This window comes from Ammospiza caudacuta, chromosome 1, assembly GCF_027887145.1.
Source record: "Ammospiza caudacuta isolate bAmmCau1 chromosome 1, bAmmCau1.pri, whole genome shotgun sequence".
NCBI lineage: Eukaryota > Metazoa > Chordata > Aves > Passeriformes > Passerellidae > Ammospiza > Ammospiza caudacuta.
This window is the reverse complement of record NC_080593.1, coordinates 35,514,888-35,539,522: the sequence shown is the minus strand read 5'-3', so window position 1 is coordinate 35,539,522 and position 24,635 is coordinate 35,514,888. Positions and strand designations below refer to the sequence as shown.

The window sequence follows — 24,635 nt, the reverse complement described above, 5'->3', positions numbered from 1 at the left end:
AAATTATCATTATGGGAACAGACAAGAACCCCAGGCAGTACCAAGGCATCTCATCCGAGTGCTGGCTTCTCCTGCCAGCCTGTGCCTTGGTGGCCCCCCTCTGCCAACCCACCCCACGGAAGGGTGGCACTGCGGTGACACTGAATAACCCCTGCTGCCATCCTGGGAGGTGACAGAACAGACAGACTCCCTGGACGGTGTTAACAAACCCACGGAGGAGATGAATGCCTTCAGCTGCACTTTCACACTCTGGAATTAGCTTCAGTATGAAACAAAATCTCACTTGTAAAGAGCCTAATTTCTTAGAAGAGAGTGATGGTGCTTAACCTTGGAGCACTGAATTCTCATCCTCCTCTTGAGAAATAATGGAAATTTCTGTCCTGCATGTCTGGCTTCCCCCCATCATTTCTGGATCATTCAAAACACTCTAGACAGCATTTTCAAATGAAACAGCCCAATCATCGTATCTTTTAATATTTTGCCTGTTCGGCTGGCCAGAGGAAAAAAACATGAATGATTTTTCACACAATCAGCAAAGAATTTACTTTGCAGAAAAACGCCATACTGAATATTCATTATCTTAGTTCTAGGTTTCTGAAATTTACTGGAGTTACTGAAGTGGGTGAAAGTTGCGATTTGTGGGAAAATCATGGCCTTTGTTTAAAATGCTGTACATCAGCCCCAAGCAAAATGTCTGATAGAACTCTCACTGAACTACCACTTTCCTGTAATATTCTTCTATTTTAGAGGATTTCTAAAGTTTCTATAAAAACAAACATGAAATTATTTTTATCCCTGTTTTATCCTCATTTGTTAGTACTGACAATGGCTTGATAATTCACCAGTTTATTCCAATGCCTGGTCCATATTTTATCTGAGGCTACTGTGAGTAAGAAAATGGAAGATTACCGATGAGTCTCTGCTACCAAACCTCTCATGACTTCCCCCGGGAGCATTTGGATCAAAAGCAGCCATGGTAGGCTTCATCATACAGACTTCTGTGAGCTTTTTTTTAAAGTTGATAATATTTTAGTTGATGTAATCCTTTTTTTCCCCCACAGATTTGCATGAGATGATGGAAAACTACTGCTACTGGTAGAGAAGCCCACTGGGAGTCCTAATCATCAATATCAAGGCTTCAGCTGCTACACCAGGTCTTCAGCCTGAGCAGATCCCCTTGTCTATTTAGGCCCACTCCTCTTATAGCTCTGATTGCTCCTATTCCTCCTGGCAAGTAAAATATGATAGAAACAGCTGCTCTTCCTCCTTCTGCTTTTCCCCTCTGTGGGAGGAAGGCAGAGAGGGTTGCCAACAGTGTAGTTGCTTAGCTGAAGCCAGCTATTTTTACACGACAGCACAGCCACAGAGCCCAGCCTTGCAGGCTGCTCCTGCCTGCACGTACAGAAATCTAGATGAGCACAAGTCCTTGTAGGCCAAGGACCTGTCTTTCACATTAGAAACACCTCAGAGACAAATAATCCTCTAAACACATCTCATTTAGCAGCAATACAAAAGAGGACCTAACACAATCATTAATGAGGTCCAGAGGTGCGTTTTCACTATTGGCAGTGCATTACATCAACTCCAAACATTTTTAAGCACAGGTACTTGGAACTAAGAATGCAGCACTTTCTCACATTAAGCCAATAAAATATTTTTTTGAGCTATTATCAGGGAAGAGTCTTGTGCTGCATTTATATTCATATGAAGTAGATCAGGTAGCAGATGTGGCAGAAAATTCACTTATTTTTTCTCCTGGCTGAGTCAGTTTTAATCTGGAGTTGTTTGCTAGTGTCACCTATTGTGTAGCTGCAGAAAACCATACATCAATAAAAAGGCAGTGGTGAAGGCGAGAGGCCAGGGATCCCTTCCACAAGGGTTTGCCTTCTGCTGGTCTAAAAGGGTTTTTGCAATGCCTACTTAAAACTGCCCAACCTGAAGGATGGCAAGCACAACACAAAACATAATCTGTTATGGAATATTTGGTACTAGAGCAAAACCCTCTAAAGCCTTTGAGAACACTTGGAGAATAACAGAAGTCTTGCTCCTAAACTGCAAAGACTGTAAGTAAAACTAAACACAATTTTGAAACTGTACTTTTCCTTGTACAGATCAAATTCTTCTGATTTCCTAGAGAATGCAGCATGGTTTTCAATTGCCATGACTGCTTTATTACACTACATGCATGCAATAATATTTGCAATCATCCCAGTAATGACCCAGTTCCAGACGACCCTCTGGACCATTCCCTTACTTACACAGAAACACCTACACCAAAAAATCTGTCACAGTGCACTGTGTCTACTTCTTATTGTGCTTCAAATAAAGTAAAAATTTCCTTTTTTATGACTGTCACAGCATTTAAAATCACCCAGTGTCCAATCACAGAAATCAACTGAACGAGTATCTCAATGGCATTTATTCCTTTTGGGTATTACAACACCATTCAACTGAACCAAAACCTGCCATCACCAGTGGATTTATTTTGAAATAAAATGTGAATGGAGGACTTGTTATGCCCTTCTCCAAAGGCTTTCCCTGTATCAGTATGCCTTCCCTAAAAAATGTCATTGTCAATGGAATTGATTTGTTATAGAGGATGAATAGGTTTACATGTCAGGTCAGTTACTCAAGCAATTATTATTACTGAGAAATCCAAACCAGTAAATAATCAGCCAATGGGGATACGTGAACCCAATGGATGATCCTGCGAGAAATGCCCTTGAGATACGAGGATACATATAAAAAAGTTGATCTCTTCTATACTCGCTATGACTATATGACAGGAAATTCACTCACTGCTTTCCAAATAAAAACTGGCTCTAGTTTCCAACTAGCTGGCCAGCACACTGAACACTAAAATCAAGTCACTCTGCAGAAGTATGCTTAACAAATGTCAGGAAGTCAATTCAGCTCAAGGACCAGACTCAAAAACAAAGTTTTGTTTGACAGCTCTTGCTGCCATACCACCTGGGAAATGAAAATATCCACATGTCACTGCTTACAAGGCTGTTTCTCATATGTAAAATAATTTCTAATTTTAAATCTTCAGATGGCTGCTAACTGCACAAAATTCTCAGTTTATCATCATGTAAGTCCTAGTCCATACAACGTTTTGGGATACGAGCGTATATAAGAGAAGGAGATCAAGCAAAGCCCACTTCAAATGAGAAGAGAGAGAAGAAAGGAGGCAAACAGGCAACATCCCAATTTCAGATCCATGAGAAGGAAAGAAAACACACAGTATCCCAATTTGAGACCCATCCACCAAAGGCTTGTCAGAGAAGAGGAGCTTTCAACCCCGTGCAGAAAGATAACCAACTTGAGCTGTGGTGAAGGGTCGGTGGGAACGGGATTCATAACCCTGCTGTGGAAAATGCTTGAGTATATATATGGACAAATATAACCTGTGACCAACTGAGATGCAGCTCCTAAGGCAAATGGTATATACCCATATATTTCCATGGTGAAAGCATTTACATTTGGTACTTATTAGAAAGTTTTTATCATAAGCTCCAGTCAAATATTAGTTGGGACCCAAGGTCATATTAACTTTGCAGGGGGATAGCAATACTTATTAAAGTACAGGAAAATAGAAACAGGTCCTCTGAGAAACTTTTTCTTCTCAGGTTTGATAGAAAGACTGCTATTAATTAAAAAAATTTTAAACAGAATACTTACCTTTTCAACAGGAGTATTTTCTTCACTTGTTACACTTGCTTTTCTTGATTCATTTTTTGTTCTGCTCAGCCTCCGGGACACTTTTTCTCTAAGCAAAGTGGCATATCCAATGTGCTCATATATGGGGTTTGTTGTCATTTTGGAAATATACTCAGAAGCCTTTGTTTCTATGTACAATGTTATCAAGCCATCTGTAACCAGATCATGGATTGATTCAAATCTCTTCTCCCCAACGAAGTGCTTCCCATCGTAGAACAACCTGTAGTTTAAAGTCTGATTACCAAATCTGCAAAAACCAGAAAATAAAAGAGGGAGAGAAGAAAGAGAGAATTCAGTGAAGGCTCTTCCATCATGAAGCATTTTTGAGATGCAGAAAGCAGGTGCTTAACCACATATGGGCATATTTACAGTAAATGAAGAGATGGACATCTACCAAGTAATCAAAATCTTAAGGGTCTGAATCAGGCTCTGTCAGGAAGCCAGGGAGGCCAAGCTCCTAATTCAGGGCCGAATTAAATATACAAAGTTCTGTGGGAAAACTCTAGCCCTATTTACAGCAGGTGTAACCCATTGGAATTTTTTAAGTGTTTTAATAATCCAGGTGTGTAGTAGCACATTCCGTTTGTGACACAGGTTGGAATCCCATCACTGATTAAAGCATTCAAAGATACACTATTGAGTTAAATGGTCCTTACATTGCATCAAAACTGCATGTCTGCAAATTTTGTTGGGACTTCAGATCACATGGTTTAAGCCTTTTATGTTTCACCCAGATTTTTCATATAAAATCCCAATTTATAATTAAATTCAGTTTTTGATTCTACAAATAATTATCCAGATGGAGTTAGAAAATGTTGTTTCATCAAAACAATAGGCATTTTGCCATAATTCTTATACTTTATTATTTTTTTTATTCTTCATTTTGAAATCTCCTCCAAAACTAAAAAAAAACGTGTTTGTTCTTTTTCAGCTGACACAAATTGATTTTAATTTACACCACTTTTTAGTTGGCATGACTCACCAGCTTTTCCAGCTTTACCATCTGCACATCAATACAAATTCTAAGCATGATTTCAGCACTGTATCACAGCTACTTGGGCTAACTCCTCAAAGGATTTTTCTTTCTGTCTTACTAGCAGAAGGGTAAAAATGCAGACTTGTAGTTTGTGTATATCTCACAGGAATAATAATGCTATAAAAATTGCAAAATATTGTCAAGGAGTTTGTTTCATCTAACTGAATATCTGTTCTCTTGCTAATACACAATGTCTTTAAGACCTGAGTGGGCAGGTTTTGAATGACACAGCTAAGGCAGGAAAGGCACCTGTGAGGGGCAGTGAGTTTGCAGCTTGGGCTCCCCCTGCATTTTTTGTTCAGTTGAATAGCAGACTTCTGCTTTGAGCAGCACCATCCAATGATTCACAATGTATTCCTACAAAAAACTTGAGCTCCTACTGGGGAAGAAAACTGCCAGTTTTCAGCTTCTGGATGTCATGATTTTCCAGCTTTATTTGGGGTTATTATCACAGATAGTTGTTGATGTTTGTACACAACACTGAGCTCAAAGGACAGCCTGGCTGTGTCCTCTACTGGGATGCATTCCTATTCTGTATTCACTCCCATCTTTTATAGAGTCTTGGAGGACAAGATTCATCTTTACAAAACTTAAATCTATGTTAAAAAAAAAAAAAAAAACAAAACCCTGAAAATGGGCACTGCTTTTGAAAAAGGACTTCCTAGGCAGGTGCTGAAGGAGAGACTGGGTTGCTGCAGTACTGTGATGGTCAAAGTGCTGAGAAGAGGGTGTAAAAGCACTCCGGTGTCACACAGTGTTTCAGGTAATGGTGGAGACAGACTTCACTGAAAAAGGGACCAATATAATCCCCTCCATTAAGCACACTTACATTGGAACCATAGGCCTCTACTAAACTAGCATTTACCTGAGAGCAAGGGTGTAGCAGCCGGGTTGCCGCTGGCTTTCTCTAAGAATATACGCTCCTTCTACACCAGCAAGTATTTCATCTGCTTGCTCCCGAGAAATGATCCCGTGAAACCTGAGGGGAGATATTGCAGTGACTTACAGAATAATCCAACCAGAAAAACACCCTTCTCCACCCCAGAAAACATCTGAAAACTCCAGCACTCTCGAGCACCGTGGTCTAAGCCATCAGGGTAGTGTCCAAGGAGCAGGATGGTTACCTGGCCTGGACAAGTTCAGCACAGACACAAAAATTACACTGTAATTCTCTTTCAGCCAGGATAAATTCAGCTGCACCCAAAAATTATTTTCTGTAAATGCCCAGTCTTTTCACAACTTTTCTCTTTTACCAGTCTATGCCCTTCCTTCTTGTTTCCTTTCTAGTGGCCTTACAACAGAATTGAAAACTAGGCAAAAAGGCACTTAAAAAAATGAATTATTGCATTTTAATATGTAGTTATTTAAAGGTAGGTATTTATATACATAAATATTTAAGTATAATTAAAATCATAGGTCTTCTGATAATCAATTTGCTTCATTTTAATATTATATTGCTTCCTCAAATTTGTAAGGAAAACAGAGACAAAAATGGAAACAATTATTCGAAATTCTATTCTGCATACATTAAAGTAGAAGAAGGTACAGAGAAGTCTTGAGAAAAACATTGTTTTCTTCATGTCAAGGAGCTCCTCATTCAGTGCTGGAAAAAAGCAATACTTCTCTGATTCTTTTGTCATTGCTATTTTAAGAAAGAAAGAGGGCCTAGGATGCACAATTAACCTTATGAAAACCAATATTTAGCAGTGATCTCTCCATAAGTACAAATTCAGTCTTGACAGCAGTTTGAGTCTTAACTCCTACGCACATTTTGCTAGCTGATAAGTCTCTGAGGGTCTCTTCAGAGGTTTTGAAAGTTTCTATTTTTGCTGCTGTCTAAAAAAAGGCACTAAAATGTACTGGCCTTCAGCATTTTCTCTTTTCTGACAATACATATGAAGTGGCACATTCCTAACACTGCCTCTGGCTTGGCAGTGAAAGAGAAGAAAAACACGTTGGATGCAAATGCAATTGTTCCGTTCTCTTTACGTTGTCTTTTCACAACTAATACATGTTGAAAATATTAGGTTTAGATGACCTTTCCAGTGTGACTTTATGTTAAAGGTAATGTGAATTGATTAATCTTTTCTCTCTGTACAGGTGGGGGAAAACATCCTCTAAATGACCTAACTGAAACATGATTTTAACCAGTAAACTCAGGGCAATTCATAATTTTAGTAAAAAATAATAAGCATAAGGTATTCCCCACAAAATACAGCAGATATATTAGGACAAAATATCTGTGATTAATTAAGAAATCAGTTGGATGTGATGCTTGGGACACCTGTGAAATTTCTTTAACCATGAGTGGTAAGCACTGGGCTTTCCTATGGATATTTTTAGTACATTTTTATAAGAGCATGAAAAGAGCTTGGGTACAAGATCCCCTGAACTAATGCCTGCTTCTGACAGCAGCTGACAAGAAATGCTTACAGAAAGAGTTCAGGACGCAGTGACATATTTCTTTCACTTCTCATCCCTGCCTATCCATCACTGCTTTAGACACAATTGTGTCTGATCACTTGTGACCTTACCCTTCACATTTGAGAATCTCACTTGTAAACCCTTTTAGATCTCGGTGCTTTTGGCCTCTGCAGCTGCCTCTGGCAGTGAACTTGCAAGAGGTACCGTGCATGTTCCCTTCTTGGGCACCACTGAGGTGACCTCCCGTGGCAGGAGCTGCATCCATTCACTCCACCATTGCTGCCCCTGGCAGCACCTTTCTCTTCTCCCATAACCTTTGAGAGAAGGGTGGAGGAGTAAAGAGTAGAGAGGGACCAGAAATATGTGCACTACCTGAAGTGCAGCCACATCACAGGTTTATACAGTAATGTAATGATGGCTTTTTCAGTTTCCCTAGAAATTGCTCTTTCTCTTTCCAAGTACTTCTGAGTACTGAGTCAGCTGCTTTTATAGGACTGTCTCAGTACTTCTGAAATCTCCCTTCAGAATGATAATAACTAGGGTGATCTTGCCTGGGCAGGTTAACCAAGATGACATCTTACAGTTCCTGTCAGCCCTGCTGCCCCACAAACCCAGGCACATTCCTGGATAAGAGGCTGCAGCAATGGTTTTACAAGTCCTGCTGTGGGAAGTGTGATGTCTTCAGCTCTGTTGTACTCTAGTGGCTAGATCTGAATTCCTCATTGGCAAAGGTGATATTTAAAAAATGAAACTTCTGTAATTAAGGGCAAAGCTACTCGTTCTTGAGGTTTCTGGTGGTAGAGAAGGATCATTAAACATATGTGGTGTGTCTGGGATGGAATGAAAAATAGAACATAAGTAATTCAGCTAGTGATAAGGGCTGGGGTCTCAGCATATTACTCCAGCAAAGGCCAAATGCCAAGGCTGGGTGGCTGCTGCAGTGGCTGTGCCTTTCCCTTTCACCTGCCTAGATCTCCATGCTAATGCACAACACAGCCCCTTCCTAGTTATTTATTGGCAAAAATGGCACTGAGCCCAAAGGAATTACACTCTGGTGGTTTGGTATTTTTCTTCAAAGAAAAATACTGCTCTTCTTTGGGTATCTTGGACACGGTAACTTTAGCAGGGAGAGCAGCAGCTACGCAAGCAGCAGTATACACATCCACAACTCAGTAGGGTGGTGAAAGCATAGGAACATACACAAAAAGGCAGTGAGAGAGAGACGAGCTGCTTCTCCCCGTGCCAGGCCAGTGCAGAACCACTAGCACGTTTAAACAACTACTAAAATAAAAGGAAGGAATACCCCAGACAATGTTTTTTGCTCAAAACTCTCCTGCGAGAAGTAAAATAAACATGCAGGCTCACACAACAGCATAATCCAAGGATTGTGACCAGCAGCAATGGACTGTAACACAGCTATATTGTTAGGCTTTCACTGTATGTGGTTCCCAGTTAAAGGTAAAATAAAATATTTTATTAGACCTCCCTTGTGCCTTTTTTCTTAGTTATAGTGTAACAACTTTTGAATATACTAAACAGAGAGTTAAAAGAGAAAAACACTTACTCTCTTCCATAATACTTTGGTCTGTTCTCCACCTAAATTTTGAAAGAAAGAAAGAATGTATTAAAAACATAATTCTAAATAAACTACATAAAAATAAATTAGTCTTGATTAATAAGGAGGACTACTGCATCCATCTAAGCCACAATATTCTGCAGACTCACTACTGTGACTGGAACATGACTACACAGAACATAAAAATGAAAACAGAAGAGCTGGTTTTATTGATATATTTCTGGGAGGGAAAACGTATCAGTGGTCAAAAAATAGAGCTACACATAATTGTATGAAATGTGACCAAACAGACAAAGAATATTTTACTGCAGATTTGCCAATCTAGTATTTATAATGGATTTTTGTTATATACACTTTGTATACATTTGTATAGACATTATTTATATTACATATGCAAAATGTATATATACTACATATAATATAGACATTTATATACATTTTTTGCCTTTATATGGCAACTGACCCAAAACAAAATATTTTAAAATCCTTGGAAAAAACAGGGTTTTATGTACTTAGACCTAGTCCTAAATTCCATGAAGTCTCAAGCTTTTGTGGGCCTGACCCAAAGTACACTGGAAGTGGCCGGGAAGACTGCCCATCATCTCAGAGCTCTTTGAACCACATCTCAGGGATGCCAGGTTGCCACCCAGGAGGTTTGGGCAGGCATGGCACGGCAAGTCCCGGTGCCATTCTCAGTTCCATTCCCGGTGCCGCTGCTGGTGCCATTCCCAGTGCCGCTGCTGGTGCCATTTTTGGTGCCATTCTCGGTGCCATTCCCGGTGCCTCTCCTAGTGCTATTTCCAGTGCCATTCCCAGTGCCATTCCCGGTGCCGCTCCTGGTGCCATTCCCAGTGCCATTCCTGGTGCCATTCCCGGTACCATTCCTGGTGCCGCTCCTGGTGCCATTCCTGGTGCCATTCCCGGTGCCACTCCTGCTGCCATTCCTGGTGCCATTCCCAGTGCCGCTCCTGCTGCCATTCCCGGTGCTCCTCCAGGTGCCATTCCCGGTGCCATTCTTGGTGCCATTCCCAGTGCCGCTCCTGGTGCCGCTCCCGGTGCCATTCCCAGTGTCATTCCCGGTGCCATTCCCGGTGCCGTTCCCAGTGCCACTCCTGGTGCCATTCCCGGTGCTGCTCCTGGTGCCATTCCCAGTGCCATTCCCAGCGCCATTCCCGGTGCTGCTCCTGGTGCCATTCCCAGCGCCATTCCCAGTGCCATTCCCGATCCAGCCGGCAGGGGGCGCCGCCGGCCCAGCCTTGGCGCGGGGCCGCTCCCGGGGCGCCCCAATTAACGCGGCCCGGCCAGGGATCATTAACGCCCGACCGTCATTAACGCCCGGGCATCATTAACGCATCCGCACCCGGGTGTCTGCAGGGAGAGCCGCTCCCTCGCCAGCCACAGAGCATACCAATATAGTGCCATCTCGCCGGGCTGCGGCTTCAGGCTGTGCTTTCATCAGGAAGAGAGACAGAACTTCCTCTAACACACACGTAAAGTGTCCAAATTATTGAAGAAGATTATCTGAGCTCTGTATATCTCCATGAAGATGGAGAATCGGTGGAATTACTGCTTCACATATGCTAACACGCGTATGACAAACTGTGGTTTCAAGACTGCTCCATTCTTTAGCATAAAACTCATTTAATGATTTTCCTTCAATTTTTCTGACTGGAAATAAGTGCTCTTGTTCATGTTTTCATGAATTCTTATTATTTCGCTCATAAAAACTTTAAATTGGCAAAGGTTTTCTTTTTACTTTTTTTTTTTTTCTGAATAGCAAATGCCTAAGTGTCACATTTTTGATTCTACACGCCAAGCACAGAAGAGCAGCAGCTGACTTTCTACCCTGCAGTCACTAGGGCTACAACACAGCACAAGATGAACAAAAGTCTGTACAAGATAATGAGAATCTTCAATGGAAGCCCTATGGGAGTTCAATCAAGTCCTTACTGTGCTTCTTCCCCAGCTCGGCATTTCTTTTCTGGCACGCCATTAACAATAGCAGTATCATAGCCTTGGAACTCCTGCCCAGGAATAATACCTTGATACAAACATTTCTGAGCTCTGAGGGGCAGGAATAAGAGAGAAAAGAATACACAGAACTGAAGGGAGAGCAAAATCAAAGGAATTGCCAAGTGCAGGTGCTGTGTTTCTATGTGCATATACGGGAACTTGGAGAAGAAAGTGCATTAATTCAATTTAGCTTTCTATTTTTAAGTAAAAAAATAATATCAACAAAAGATGTATTACCTCTGAAAGGAGGTTGTTCATATGTTCATCTTCAACAGCATTATATGACTGTATTATCTTGGAACTGTGCAGCCTTCCTGTCATCCTTACAGACCTTAATAACCCTTGAAAGCATAGATTTAGCTGGCAACTCAATTAAAAATTGGGTATCAGAAGCTGGGTTATGTAAGACCACCACATGCAATCTTCTCTTTCATGGAAACAAAGGCTACTCAGTACACTGAAAATTAGTGAAATCTACTTAGACAAAAGAAGTAAAGCATGAGTTTCATTTAGTAGTCAGAATCTGCTTCTATTAAAAAATACTGATTTACCTTGATTACATTTATATGCAGAACAAACCCCAACACTTTCACTCAGAAAAAGGAAAGTTACTTGGACACACCTTCAAAATTAGCTTTAAGCACAGGTTCCCCCATATATGTAACAATATAAAAATATGAAGTATAAAAGCAATCTGGAAATAACTCCTTGAACAAAGAAAGGCACATTTTTTTCATCCTTCTGACACTATTTATGCAAAAATACAAACTTTTCTGTGAAATTTTCATCCGTTGACTAGCAACTAACTGAACCATCCTGGATAATGTGATTTCCTCTTTTCCTGCTGTTCATGAGCTAAAAGATTTGCTCTACTGAAAATCCACACAAAGTGTCTCTACTTCTCTCTTCTTCCTCCTATTCCATAGAACAGAAACCTTAATTCCAAAACATCCTTTAGCATTCACATGTCTAAAATAACCACAACTTCAGTATTTGGCTTTAGACAGGAAAGATACCGTAGTATTTCCTGAAATGAAGCTCCTGATCTGTCAGACCATCCTGGTGCCTCAGAATCTAAAAATCCCCTCTTGTGCTTACTGCAGCCTTTGCCCTGAAATAACAATTTCTGTCCTAACCAAATTTATGACTAGGAACAAACACAAGGAAACAAAGTTAAAGCAAGATAAAATATCAAAAATAACATCAGGATCTCTACATCAAAACCAGAACATTGGACTGAACTTGGAAATAAACCAAAAGCCTGCACAACCGATGAAGCAGAGGCTTAAAAATATCAAAGGAGCCAGTAGGTCTGTTTTGTGCTGACTGCAGACTCTGTAAAAACTTCAAGGGAAATTCTATATATTCCAGAAGGCAAAGGTGACTGAAATTCAGTTGGGATTAGCTTCTCCCTCCTGTTATAAATGGGTTTGCACACACAAAGTCAAGCAGATCCACCTGAAAGAACTCTCAGCAGCAGAAAGAGCAGAAAATCCACAGGTGGGGAAGTGACTATTTCCTGTGATAGGAGCTCAGAACAATCAGCCCTATTCTGAGAACACACACACTCTTAGGGTTTTGTTGCATAGATAATGCCCATCAAGAACACTTACGTCACTTTCAGTACAGTCCTGACAATTTTCTTGCTGGAAAAAGAGCCACCTTTCCTAGACAACCAGTTGTGTCTAATGCTTAACTCCCCAGACAGGGAGCAAGGGGAGAGATCAGAGGGTCTGAGTAATTTATGGATCCTTACGCTAACAGACAAAAACAAAGTACAAAAATGAGGAAAATTGCATAAGGCAAACTACAGCTCTTCACTAGGGAAAACATATTTTGCCTTGAAGAGCATCACAGCTTGCTTTTACTTCCCCCATACAGAAGATAAATTACATGGTTTCTCCCTCTCCACTAAAAGTATGTGGCAGCTTTCAATTCAAAAGTGAGATGATAATTTTCTGGCTTGAAAAAAGGCATTATTGCCAATTTCAAACCAAAAATGTTCTTCCAGAGTAGGCATTTCTGGCTGTTGTTCCAGAAGCCATGGGGAATATGCTGAAAATCTAATGAAATTCATAGTTGTATAAATTGCGAAAAACCAGTGAATGCCAAAATTGTTTAAAACTCCTGTCACATTGATCAGGAAATAAGATGTATGGTAAAACAACCTAAATCACTACTAATCCAGTAATCTTACAAAGCTAGCAACATTCAATGACATTTAATCTTGATGCATGCTCAAAGAGAAATGAAACCCTGCACAGCTCTCCTGGCACTCTACAAAAGCCTTTGGAAGCTCGTGTTTGAGAGATTCTGCATACTCCAGCCTTGACTGCCAGCCTGCCAAACCTGATTGCCTCTCCCCAACCCCCAAAAACCCCTTATTGTTCACAGTCTAGTTTTACATAATTTTTACCATGTTACACCATATCCTTCAAGGTTGTACTTGGATTTGATGTCAACACTGAGAAGAAAACAAGCCTTCTTAAAATGAACTAGATATCTGAGCTAATCAATATAGTATGTTTACATAATTTCAATGTTTATTGAATTTCAATGCACTGAGATTTGTGGCTCCTCTTCTGGCCAGGATGGTTTAGCCCTAGCATGACCTATTCCCAGTAATGTACAGATTATTGTATTAAAATCCCACACCACTCTGCAAAATAACTCATCACAAAACATGGGAATCATGCAGGCAGGAGGTGAGCTCCCCTCATGTGTCAGATTTTTGTTGCAAGCCCTGACATCCGAGACACACTGCACTGAAGAGTTCAAGATACCCTGAAGAATTCTTTCTGCCTAAGTACTACCACAGAAAATAAAATAACCCTAATTTCAGAAAAATTTAATTTCTCTTCAGCTTCATTGCACAAGACGTATTTCCTTATCCAGTGGCCAGAGCTGAAATCCAGAAATGCTGGAATGAAAGTTTAGAAATCCCCCTAGGACAGCAATTCTCTAAGCCAGAAGGGACAGCACAGTGTAGCATTGTGGACTCATTTCAGCCACTACCTTAATACATCCATGATGAGAATATAAATATTGTTTCAGAAAGAAACAATAAGGTGGGTGGCTGCACCTGGTTCTCTGTTCTTCAAAATATAGAAAGAACAGGGAAACAAGATCCATGAGTTAATGATGTTGGTGTGTTTACTCAGCGCAAGCAGTGAGGCATTTTCCCAAAGGAAGTTTAATCTGATATATTTTCTGTTTGGAACAATCCTAATTATTTTTCAGTAACTCTGGTCGACTGGATATAAATACGTTTTTCAGCTCAGTTTGACATAAAGAGAAATAGAAGGGTTGGAAGAGAAGCTTTCAAGACAAGCCCAGTAAAAAAAAGACTGTAACGAAAAGGAGTTTATTGTCTGTATTGTTCAGCTTTTGGCAGATTTATCATAAGCCCACTGCAAACTTTATACCTACAATCAACAACCAAAATGGATTAAGGGAAATTGCAAGCCTCTATTAAATGGAATGAAGGAAAACTATGCTGTATTTCGTTACTGCTATAAAACCTTTTTTTTTGCCTCCACATTTTTAAGGAGAAAAATTCTCCTTAGATCAATTAGGATGTCTAAAATTCTCTCCAAATACGACAAATTATTTCACACCAATGATTCTTAAGCAATTTGAGAAAACATTCTTTTGGAAGGGAAATAGTTATCGTTTTTTCTTTTACCTTTTAACTATTTTTCTCTTTATTACCTTATCAGGCTTTCTGGCACCAGTGTTTTCAAAGAGAAACAACTCTGGGTTTTGTAAAATGTTTCACACCACAAAGTCTGTTGCAAATTTTGTCAGTAGGAATAGCAGCAATACAACATCTCTAGTCCCCAGCCAAGTTGTGGAACTTACAATGCCCCTACAAAAAGAAAAGATGGTTTTCTTCCTTTAGATTTTCAGTCACTGTCACATGTTACTTCCTGAGTACATTCCTGTACTGTGATTGTGTGGTGATGGAGGAGCAAAGGCGTTCCTCAGAAAGAAACCAGCAATGCCCAAGGCCTCAGAACACATTCCACCTGCACGGCCCATGTGCCAGAAGCTGTGCAGAGAGAAAGGTGACAGGAATGGTTTGGAAGTGTGCATCTCCTTTTATCAGTCAGTCACAGAAGCGTCGTGGCCACTTGAAGGATGCACATTTAGCCACGAGACAGCAAGGGATTACAGTGCCTCCAGGAAAGTGCTGGGAGCAAGATGTCAAATTCATTCAAAACACCAGAGGGCCAATGACAGATCTCTGCAGAAAGGGATCCTGCCATCGCTAGACATCAATAGATTAACTTGAATCACTGGATGCTGTCTGTAGCAAAAACTGCCAAACCCAGGATGCCATACTGAGGTACAAACTCAAGAATGCAGCTGACAAGACACCTTAGAACAATCCTCTCCTTGTGATGTCCACTCAGAAAGTCTCCAAATGGAATACTGACTGTGGGTTCGACACCACATCTCAGGAAGGTCTGGAGCAAACAAACGGAGTGAGCAGGAATGTAATAGCTGTGAAAAGACATGAAGAAAGACTGGCCTAAAGAACAGAAGATAGAGAGAGGCTGTTGCAGAAAGGTATAAAGAAGGCTGCTTTCCAGAGGAAATTGATTTGTTGTCTCTGTGTTGACTAGATGTGACAAGAAGAGGCTTAAACTGCTAAAAAAGAAGAGATAACTTAGAAAAATGTTAAAAATAATTTAACATTAACTAAACAAGTAGAGGCAGTCAAGAATCCTCAAGAAGCATTTTTCAAGGCTTTAAGAAATGGATATGCAAATATATCTTCTTGACCCAGGAATGACAACATCTTGAGTTTCTTCTGGCCCCAAGATAGCACAGCCCAGCCAATTCCTCAGGATGGACTGCTCTCAGGAGATGGGGAGAAGCAAGGAGCAGACTTGAACAGGCTGTAAAAGTCACATCTAAAACAACAATAACACTCTGCCCACCCCTGTGGGGCTCTCAGGAGGGAAGGAAGCACCGAGAAGGCAAGGCACCAAGAGAACTGTTCTGGAGGAGAAAGCCAAGCCTTCAAGTGATAAACTTGTCACCACTTAACTAAATAACAGAAGCCAGTTTAAATCCATCATCATAATAAAGTGCCAAATTGTGTTTAGTATCTTCTAACAAAATAATTCTGTGGAAAATTTTACAGTGCCAGGGAGAAGGTAGGATGTTCTTCACCCCTAGAAAGAATGCAAAATAATAAAAGACAACAGTAAAGAGCACAAAGAATGCTTTTATTAACTGCTGTTCAAAGCTGCACATCTCTGCTCTGATGGCATGCTGCAACCTACAGAGAAGGCAAAATGCATAATGATTCTTTTGCAGAAGGATAACACACAGCAAAGAATCACAGGAAGCTCCACAGATGTGATTGTTACCATAGCACTTATGATTTCCACTCAGTCAAGGATATTTCTACCATTTTTAAAGACAAATTATGTTCAAATAATTTAAAGCAATTGTTTACTTACTTGCTTGTACCAAATTTTCAAAGAGCTGCTTTAAGCCATCTTTTCTAATGGCATTTCTAACTCAGGTTTGAGTGATCTTCTGTGACCTTGAACAAGCTGACCAGCAGCCAACAATCAATACACCAGACAAAACACTATAGACTCCAGAAGGTAACAACAATCTGTCCCAACTTGGACATCTCTATTGCTACTAAACCATAACATATTTCTGTATATAAACAGCTCCAACAAAAAAGATCAAGATTGAATAGGAAAAGAAAATCCAAATATTTTCTCATGCAGGAAAGAAAATAATGGTCCCTGAACATGAGCTAAAATAAAATGAAATAAATCTTAATCAAGAAGGCTGCTGCTAAACAGTCAGGGGACACAGGGTCAGGTTCAAACAATTTCAACAGCAAAAGCAGGAATCATCTATTTTGTTGTGCAGCTTCCATCCACTCAGTAAGGGCATCGTTAAATGTAAAAGGAATATCAATGTTACCCTGAATGCAGGATGAAAAATTTGAATACAAGATTTAAACTATGCTCCTTTTTTCTAAGAATGATCTGTTGAGTCATTTAAACTGGAAGAAAAATACCCCCAGCAACAGCAGATAAATGCAGTAAGCCACATCAATGCTCTGGATTCTTCTGTAACAACTGAGAAACACTAAAACATTCCTATGACACATGGCACGCCAGTCCACAGTTCCAAAAAGATGTGTGTGACTGAGTGATTTGATCATTCTTGTACTTAGCTATATACATACATGTACAGGAAGTACAGGAAGGAAGACAGAGATGTTCAGAGTTTCTATATTTATTCCTATTAGGAAATACAAATTCATCAGTTGCTCAGTACTCTCTCTGAGTTCCTGGTTTTCACTGGGGTGGAATTAATTTTCTTCACTGTGGCTGGTATGAGGCTGTGTTTTGGATTTGTGATGAAAATGCATTTGATAACACAGAGAATTGTTTTTTACTGCTGAGCAGGGTTTACACAGAGCCAAGGCCTTTTCTGCCTTTTGTTCTGCCATGCTGGGGAGGGGTTGGGTGCATGGGAAACTGGGAGGAAACACAGCTGGACAAATGACCCCAGCTGACCAAGGGGATATTCCAGACCATGGGACACCATGCTCAGTACATAAAGTGGGGAGAAGAAGGAGGTAGGGAGGAACATTTGGGGTGATGGTGTTTGTCTTCCCAAGTAGCTGTTACACCTGATGGAGCCCTGCTCTCCTGAGGATGGCTGAACATCTGCCTGCCCATGGGAAATTATGAATTAATTCCTTGTTTTGCTTTGTTTGTGTGTGCAGCTTCTGCTTTTCCTATTAAGCTGTCTTTATCTGAACCCATGAGATTTCTACTTTTTATTATTATGAATCTCTCCCCAGTCCCACTGGTGGGGCAGTGACTGAGTGGCTGCGTGGGTCTTGGCTGCTGGCTGGGGTTAAACCAGGACAGTTCCTCATCTTGGAACTTGAAATATGATACCAGACACAAAGTCAGAGAGCAGAGACAGCTAGACCCCCTTCTACAGGCACAAGGAACACTGGCCTGAATTGGAACAGGTATGTAAACCTGTACAAGCATATAGCTTTTTCACCTACACGTAGGCTTATTGATAAACTTTATCTAGGTTGAGATATGAAAGAGGCTTTCATTTATTTTGGCTTGAAAACTTCTTATATTCAACACCACGTCTAAATAAAAAGAACCAGCTTAAAAGAGTGATATGTAAAAAGGATATGTAAAAGGAAATAAAAATCTATGAGAATAGCAAAAATCACAAACACACACACACACACACACACACACACACACACATATCAAGCACTTTCAAGGAATGATGGAAGGGAGCGTGAAACTTTGCAAAGATTTCAAGCAAACCCAGAGGGATAATTAGCACGTTCATCAGTCCATAAAGACAGCTACCTACAGTTTGTGCTCATCATACAAGTCAGAGCTTGCCATCATGTCTTCCAAAAAGATGGTTTTAACTTTTCCATTTCGCAGTGATCAATGAATGCACCGACTGGTTCACACTGTATTCCTCTGATGAAGATGAGCACTAGTCTAATTTGCAAATCATAACCTAGGCCATTAGTAAATGAAAACTGAGGAAAGTCAAGTGAAACAGATAAACTTCTTCTAGTTCTGTTTAGCTGTAAGTACTTAACTGAAATATTTACTATCATGGCTGCAGAATAATTAGGAAGATTTCTTCCCTGTTCAGTAGTCAATGGACTGTTAAAATGAGAATGATGTGGCTTCGTCTGAGTGCTCCACCACCTCACTACTGCAGCAGAGAGAGACTGCTCATGGACTCTAGGAGAGATGAGATTTCCTGTCAGTCACTAAAATGCCTTGGAAAAAAGCACCAGCAAATTTCTCTGATATGATGAATACAAGGGAATTTTGGGCAAGCAATATTCCAGCCCCCTTCTTTCTTTCCCTTCAGCTGCAAACCACAGGCATTCTGTGGGGAAAAATTCACTATGGAGATACTACAGAAAAATAACATTCTTATTTAGAAATTTATTCAGAAATACCTGCAGGTAGCCCGTTTAGAGGGATGTTGGATACAATATATTTTGACATTCCACAGGCCCTCTGCACCAGTTAAACTGAGCACCCTTCCTGGCCTTCAACTATTCTCAGCCACCACCAGGGCAGCCAGGCTTCCCACTCCCTTGCTATGAGTTTCAGCTGAAGAACTTTCCTCCTTTTGTCAATGTCTATTCAGAATTGCACTTTAGCTTCATTTGCCCACAGACTACTGCTGTGTCCTCTTTGATGCTATCATAAAGAGGATTATAAACACGCAATTAAAGCATCAGCAATATTATAAGAATTTGAAAATATAGGCTCCATTAACTCTTATATGTACAAACATTTTCATTAACACAAACAGTTTTCAGCACTATTTTGCTCATTTTCACTTAATTGCTGGCTAATGGGGTCTCTTGGTGTGTCACTGTGTGTGTTCCGAGGTTTCTTCCTAAGGGAAAGATAATATAATATTCTGAATTATCTCAGATAAGCTCTGAGGACTGACAGTAAAAGACACCTCGTGGCAGTGTCTGACTTTTTGTAGTAGAGTGATTTGAACAAGTGCCATGAAAATTCCCATTTACTCCCATTATTTACCACCAATTTTATGGCCAATTTCAATGCCCTATTACAGCTCTCTAGTACTTTACCACAGCATAGAAATTGTTTTTAGAAAGATGAGGGCAGAGGCAAAGAGGAAATATTCAGCTTGTAAAGGTCAATAAGTGAGTAGAATAAGAGAATTCATGGAAGACTTCTTGCAAGGATTAAATACTTATTATCCACTCAGATAAACGATTCAATATCTTAGTAAGGCTGAATTTTAACAACCTTGCTCAAGCTTGCCTAATCACAAACTTTTCCTAATGTAAAAAGTATTGTTCCATATGAAAAAGGACTGGTACAAGTACCCGTGTTTTTAATATTGCAGTTGTTTAAATGATTCTCTTCTAATTGCATTGTTCTCAGCTTGAATCCCATGCTTCAGAAGAAACTTTGGGGAGAACTGAGCAAATTTGCAACAGGTCAGTTTTGGAGAAGTTCAATAATCCTGTATAATTGTAGTCAGTAATGCACAAGAGGGCAACAGATTTAGAGACCTGCTAGTGACCATTTCAACAGTTATGGCCCATGAAATGCCACTATTTGTACACTTGTTTTGATAAATCTAGGTAATGGATCCCCAGAGAGTCAGAACAGTTTCTGACCTTCTGGATGGTTAAAGACTCTCAGCAGTACACTCTAATATGCCATCATTATTTTAATCTCTTCAATGACTTAAGCAAAAAGAAAAAGTGTTGTTTTTTTTTTTTCCAGAGAACAGTCTCCCTTTTGTAATTATATTTGTTTTTAGTCAAGAAACCATAATTTTTATGCTGTAAAGGCAGAAACGATGATCTCTCACTTCTGACACAACCTATTTGGAATTCAGAATGACAAGGAAGGCAATTAACTGACATTTTTCTACACAATAATATAAGTTAGGGCTCTAAGGCTTTGTCTACACTAGGGAAATTTAGATGAGTTTCTCAGTGTTGCTGACACTGGCTTGGCCAAGGCACTGTTAGGAATGAGGAAGGTCTAATGCAGACAAATTCACCAGCCTCAAAAATTGCTATCAGCAATTAAGGACTTCTTGGAACAAAATGGGAATACTATTCACAGGTATGAATATTTCTACACAAATAACCCAAGAAGCCATGAGTAAGTCTCATTCACTCTTTGAAAAAAATTTTGAATGCGCCTATTGTTTAACCAAAAATAATCTAAATCCTTCCTTAATTCTTTTACTTTGTTGAACCCTCAATTTCTTAAAAATATAATTTAACTTTGAATAATCTACTCCTGAAATATTTCATAAAATTAAGAATCATTTGACATGTTCTTTTTGAATGAAACAAAGAAGTTGAAAGCTTGAGTTATTTTCTGAGAATGTAATTTTTTCATAAGCATTTCTGTAGAATAAACCCTAAAAGACACCTTACAATATGACCTCCTCACAACATGGATGGGATTCTTTGGTGCCTATCACCACAGCACTCAATATTTAAAAGCTACTCCTCCACCTGAACAGCACTTTTAAAGGGAACTTTTTCTATTTAAAAGCTAAATCATTAAAACACTGCTGGAAGGAATATGGTTACAAATGAGGATATTGGCAGAAATCCAATGATATTGGGAAGGTAGGATATTCACACTAGTCTGCTGCCAGTGGTGATTAATTAAAAGATGTTGGATACCTGAAGCCTGAATGGCTCATTCAATATGATTCCCATTGCTTTTGCTGACAAGATACTTATGCAACCAAAAGAAGAAAAGGCAAATTATGATAGCAAAGCTCAAAGACACAAAGATATAAATGTTCATGTTTTATTTACAGTCCCAGCTTTCAGTCTGGTGGTGTACCTATCAGGAAAGGTGATTTCTGTCTCCACAGTATAGTTTATCAAGAAATCTGCATAAATTAGATGGTAGAACTGCAGAGATCTGAGGCTGAAACCTCTGTGACTATGGAGCAACAGAGAAGTAATGGAAGAGCAAATGGATGTGGAGAATGTGAAAGATGACAATGGAGAAGATGAAGGAATGATGAAAATGCTAAATGCTGAAAGAAAAAAAAAAAACAACCTGCCCTTGTTTATGCGTTGCTACAGATTTGGTTTGCAGCAGATGCTTCATTTTCCTTGCAAACAGTGTAGAATTTGCCAATTATGAAAGACATCTTCCCACAAGCATGAAGGATTTAAAATAATTTGCAATTTTTAGATTTGTTTGAATACTAAATGACACATGGGAACACCCTCAGCAAAGTCCACTTCCTATGATATGCACATGGAGAGACAAATCTTCTCTGTTAGCCACACATCCTGCTGACACCTTCTCTCCAGATAAGCATCATGTTGTTGTGTACTAAATAGCTATCATATTTACAATTAATATATTTTCACAAACAACACAAAATTAGATTTTGAGATCTTTCTATGTAACTGGCAAACTCAGTAGTAAGAAAACACCATCTTTAGTGAAGCAAGCCTGTAAAATCATCAGATGACAGTGAAATCAAACTAGGATCAGAAAAAAAACCCAAAACCCACTCCTTACAGACTGCATGCTAAGAAAAAGGTAATAGGTGCCACAGGAACAGAGTCCTGAATTTCCTCTCTAAAATAATCTGTGATGCTCTATAAAACCACTGTGTAGTTCTACTTCATAACGTAAACTGATAATATGAACCACATATTTGTGTATGTTGACATCTTCTAGGTATCAGGACATCCCATCTGCCCCACCCCCCCAGCTATATGCAAAAATAATGCACATCAGCAGTGTCATGGTGGATTTTTGGCTCTTGGGTCAGAGAATCTGTGTTTCTGGCAATCAGGCTCAGAACACACACAACTGAGCTACACAAAGATTCAAAATCCAAGAAACAAGAACCAAAGGTCATATTTGTGGGAATTCATACTGCTTTATATACCAACCCCTAAACAAAGTCTCTGTATTTTCAGCTGTTTAACTAACTTAAGACAAAATTCCAAACAACTCAAAATAGGACTCTGCAGTCTATGAAGCAAGCAACTGAAAATGGTTCATTAGTTAGAACCAAACCCAGACTATGTAAAACTGACATATTTTGCTTATTTTGCTATGTCCTGCTATGTCAATTATGTATTTATTTAAGTAATGAGACCTCAGCTTCCTTCTTCAAATCTCTGGAGGTGACCTGAATATGTTTGGTGTTTAAACATTATGTAAAGAGGATAATTTCTGTTGTACATAACACGGTCTTGAGTTCAAAGAAGTAAGTTAGATACAGCACACTGGTAAGGAGCTCACAGCTGCACATTCACTTCCCTTGTGTGTATAACCTTGTTTCTAGAACGAGAATACAATTGCTACATTACTTTGACTATTTTACCTTGAGTCAAATTTTCTCTCATGGAGGCAAAATAGAAAATGCTTAAATTTGAGTTAGCATAATATATTTTGGATTAAACTTTTACAGATGAACTTGTATTCCACAAAAATGAGTTCATATTGTAGACATGATTTTCTAAGCATTCAGTGCTTATTAATCAGCTTTTCTAAAGACAAGTCCTTCCTCAAAGTAGTCTCAATATAAATAGGTAAAATAGATAAACTATTATATCAAGAAAAGAAAGGAACTCCTCTAAAGCTGTGCTGGAAGAAAATTAATTGCTTACTTTAATTTTTTACCTTAAAAACTTTTTATTTTTAACTATACCATGACTAGTGTGATATTTGTTATGTGATATTAATTCAGTAAAAACATTACTGTCCTTCTCTTTAAGGAATAGCAGCCACAGAGGCCTCAGTGTCCTTTGGTTTGCATGAGGATTTCAGAGAGGAAGGTCTTGATAAAACCTGTCAGCACATGTGCACTGAAGTCCCAGAGGGCTAGCACACACTTCTGCTCCCCAGGCCTTGTCTGTGACAGGGAGAAAGGATGACACAAGGGTTCACCCACTCTGGTGGCTTGCTTGTCCTTCTTAGCATCCTGTGTGCATGTCTTGGGACCATCCCAAACTGACAGGACTTGAAGACTTCCAGGCCAAGAGCCTCTCCCTGCCCTGCAACTAGTAGAGGGCATTTGAGAGAAAAATGCAGATCTCTTTTAGTTAAGGCTCTGGTAAACTGTACTCAATTCCTGGGTTTGCAATGAATTTTCTTCATGAACCCAGGCAAGTAACTGTGCCGTGCTGCAAAACCTCCTGCCTCACAGAGAAGTGTTCTGAGACAGTGTGTAAATGTCTGAGAGGTGCTAGGACTCTGCTTTCATGGGCACACAGTGTAGGAAGCAGGACAGAGCTCAGGATGATGCCCAGGAGTACAGCTGAACATCACACTGATGAGCCGCAGTTTCTGTCTTCCTGCACATCATCTTTTACACCCTGTGCAATCACTTCACGTGTTTAGTACTTCTACTGCTAGTATTGCATGTCTATTTGCACAAAATTTGTCCCTGACCTTATAGGAGATAAAGCTATTGCAGTTTTTTTCATTCTGCAGATACACCTACATGTTTTCTGTTACTATTGTGCCACGCAGGGTGATGAACTGACATAATGAAGCAAGTAGAAATGGAGAAATAAATAGACAAGAAGAAAACAAGGGGACAAAATGACTCAGCTAAACCTGCAGCCTTGCAGATTTCTAAATATGCTATAATTTTCAAGGTCTCTGTGAGAGAACAGAGTTCTCTGGCTATCATTTCAGCATTTTAACCTGAAGATAGTACTTGGCAGGAAGCATTCAACAAACTGAAGCTATGTGTATCATGTTGAAACATATCACACAGACATTATTATGCAGATGCAGGAAGAAAAATACACCCTCATTTTGACAAGGAAACTCAAAACTTTAGGTACTACACAGAAAAGCACACTAAACAATGATGGGTAAGTACTTGTCAAATGAAGGTGCTTCTAGTGGTAGAATGAGGCTGCCATTCCTAATTAGCAAATATTATCCAGCTTTAATTAATCAGCCTTAAGGGAAATGATTATATAAAATAATGGCATAGAAAAGTTAAAGCAAATAACACCCCCAGACTGCACAAGAGATGTTTTGGTGATCATATGCTGCTGACAATTCATCAGATATAGCAAGGTAGAACAAAAGAACTGACCTCCCGAGGACAGATGATTCTCTTGGGACGTGGTGCCTCTTGTTGCAATTGATACACTGTCAAACACAAAAATGTACAAATCATAAGAAGATGGCAAGATACACAAACTTTTATTCAGATGAGTCTTTTTAGCCAGGGGCTGCAGAGAAAAATGCAAATGTAAAGACATGACAGCAAAATGAGGAATTTCAGTGTGTCTAAGTAATT

The 24,635-nt window shown here is 39.6% G+C and overlaps 1 protein-coding gene across 1 annotated transcript in view; it reads right to left on the bottom strand.

Moving 5' to 3' along the window:
* CHN2 (chimerin 2) overlaps positions 1-24,635 on the bottom strand; it is a 158,065-nt gene that overhangs the window by 60,595 nt on the left and 72,835 nt on the right. Inside the window, exons 3-6 of the mRNA XM_058801892.1 lie at positions 24,429-24,484; positions 8,745-8,776; positions 5,622-5,735; positions 3,682-3,967 (exon numbers count right to left, since the gene is read on the bottom strand). Coding sequence (XP_058657875.1) covers positions 3,682-3,967; positions 5,622-5,735; positions 8,745-8,776; positions 24,429-24,484 — 488 coding nt within the window. The remainder of the gene's footprint in view (positions 1-3,681; positions 3,968-5,621; positions 5,736-8,744; positions 8,777-24,428; positions 24,485-24,635) is intronic.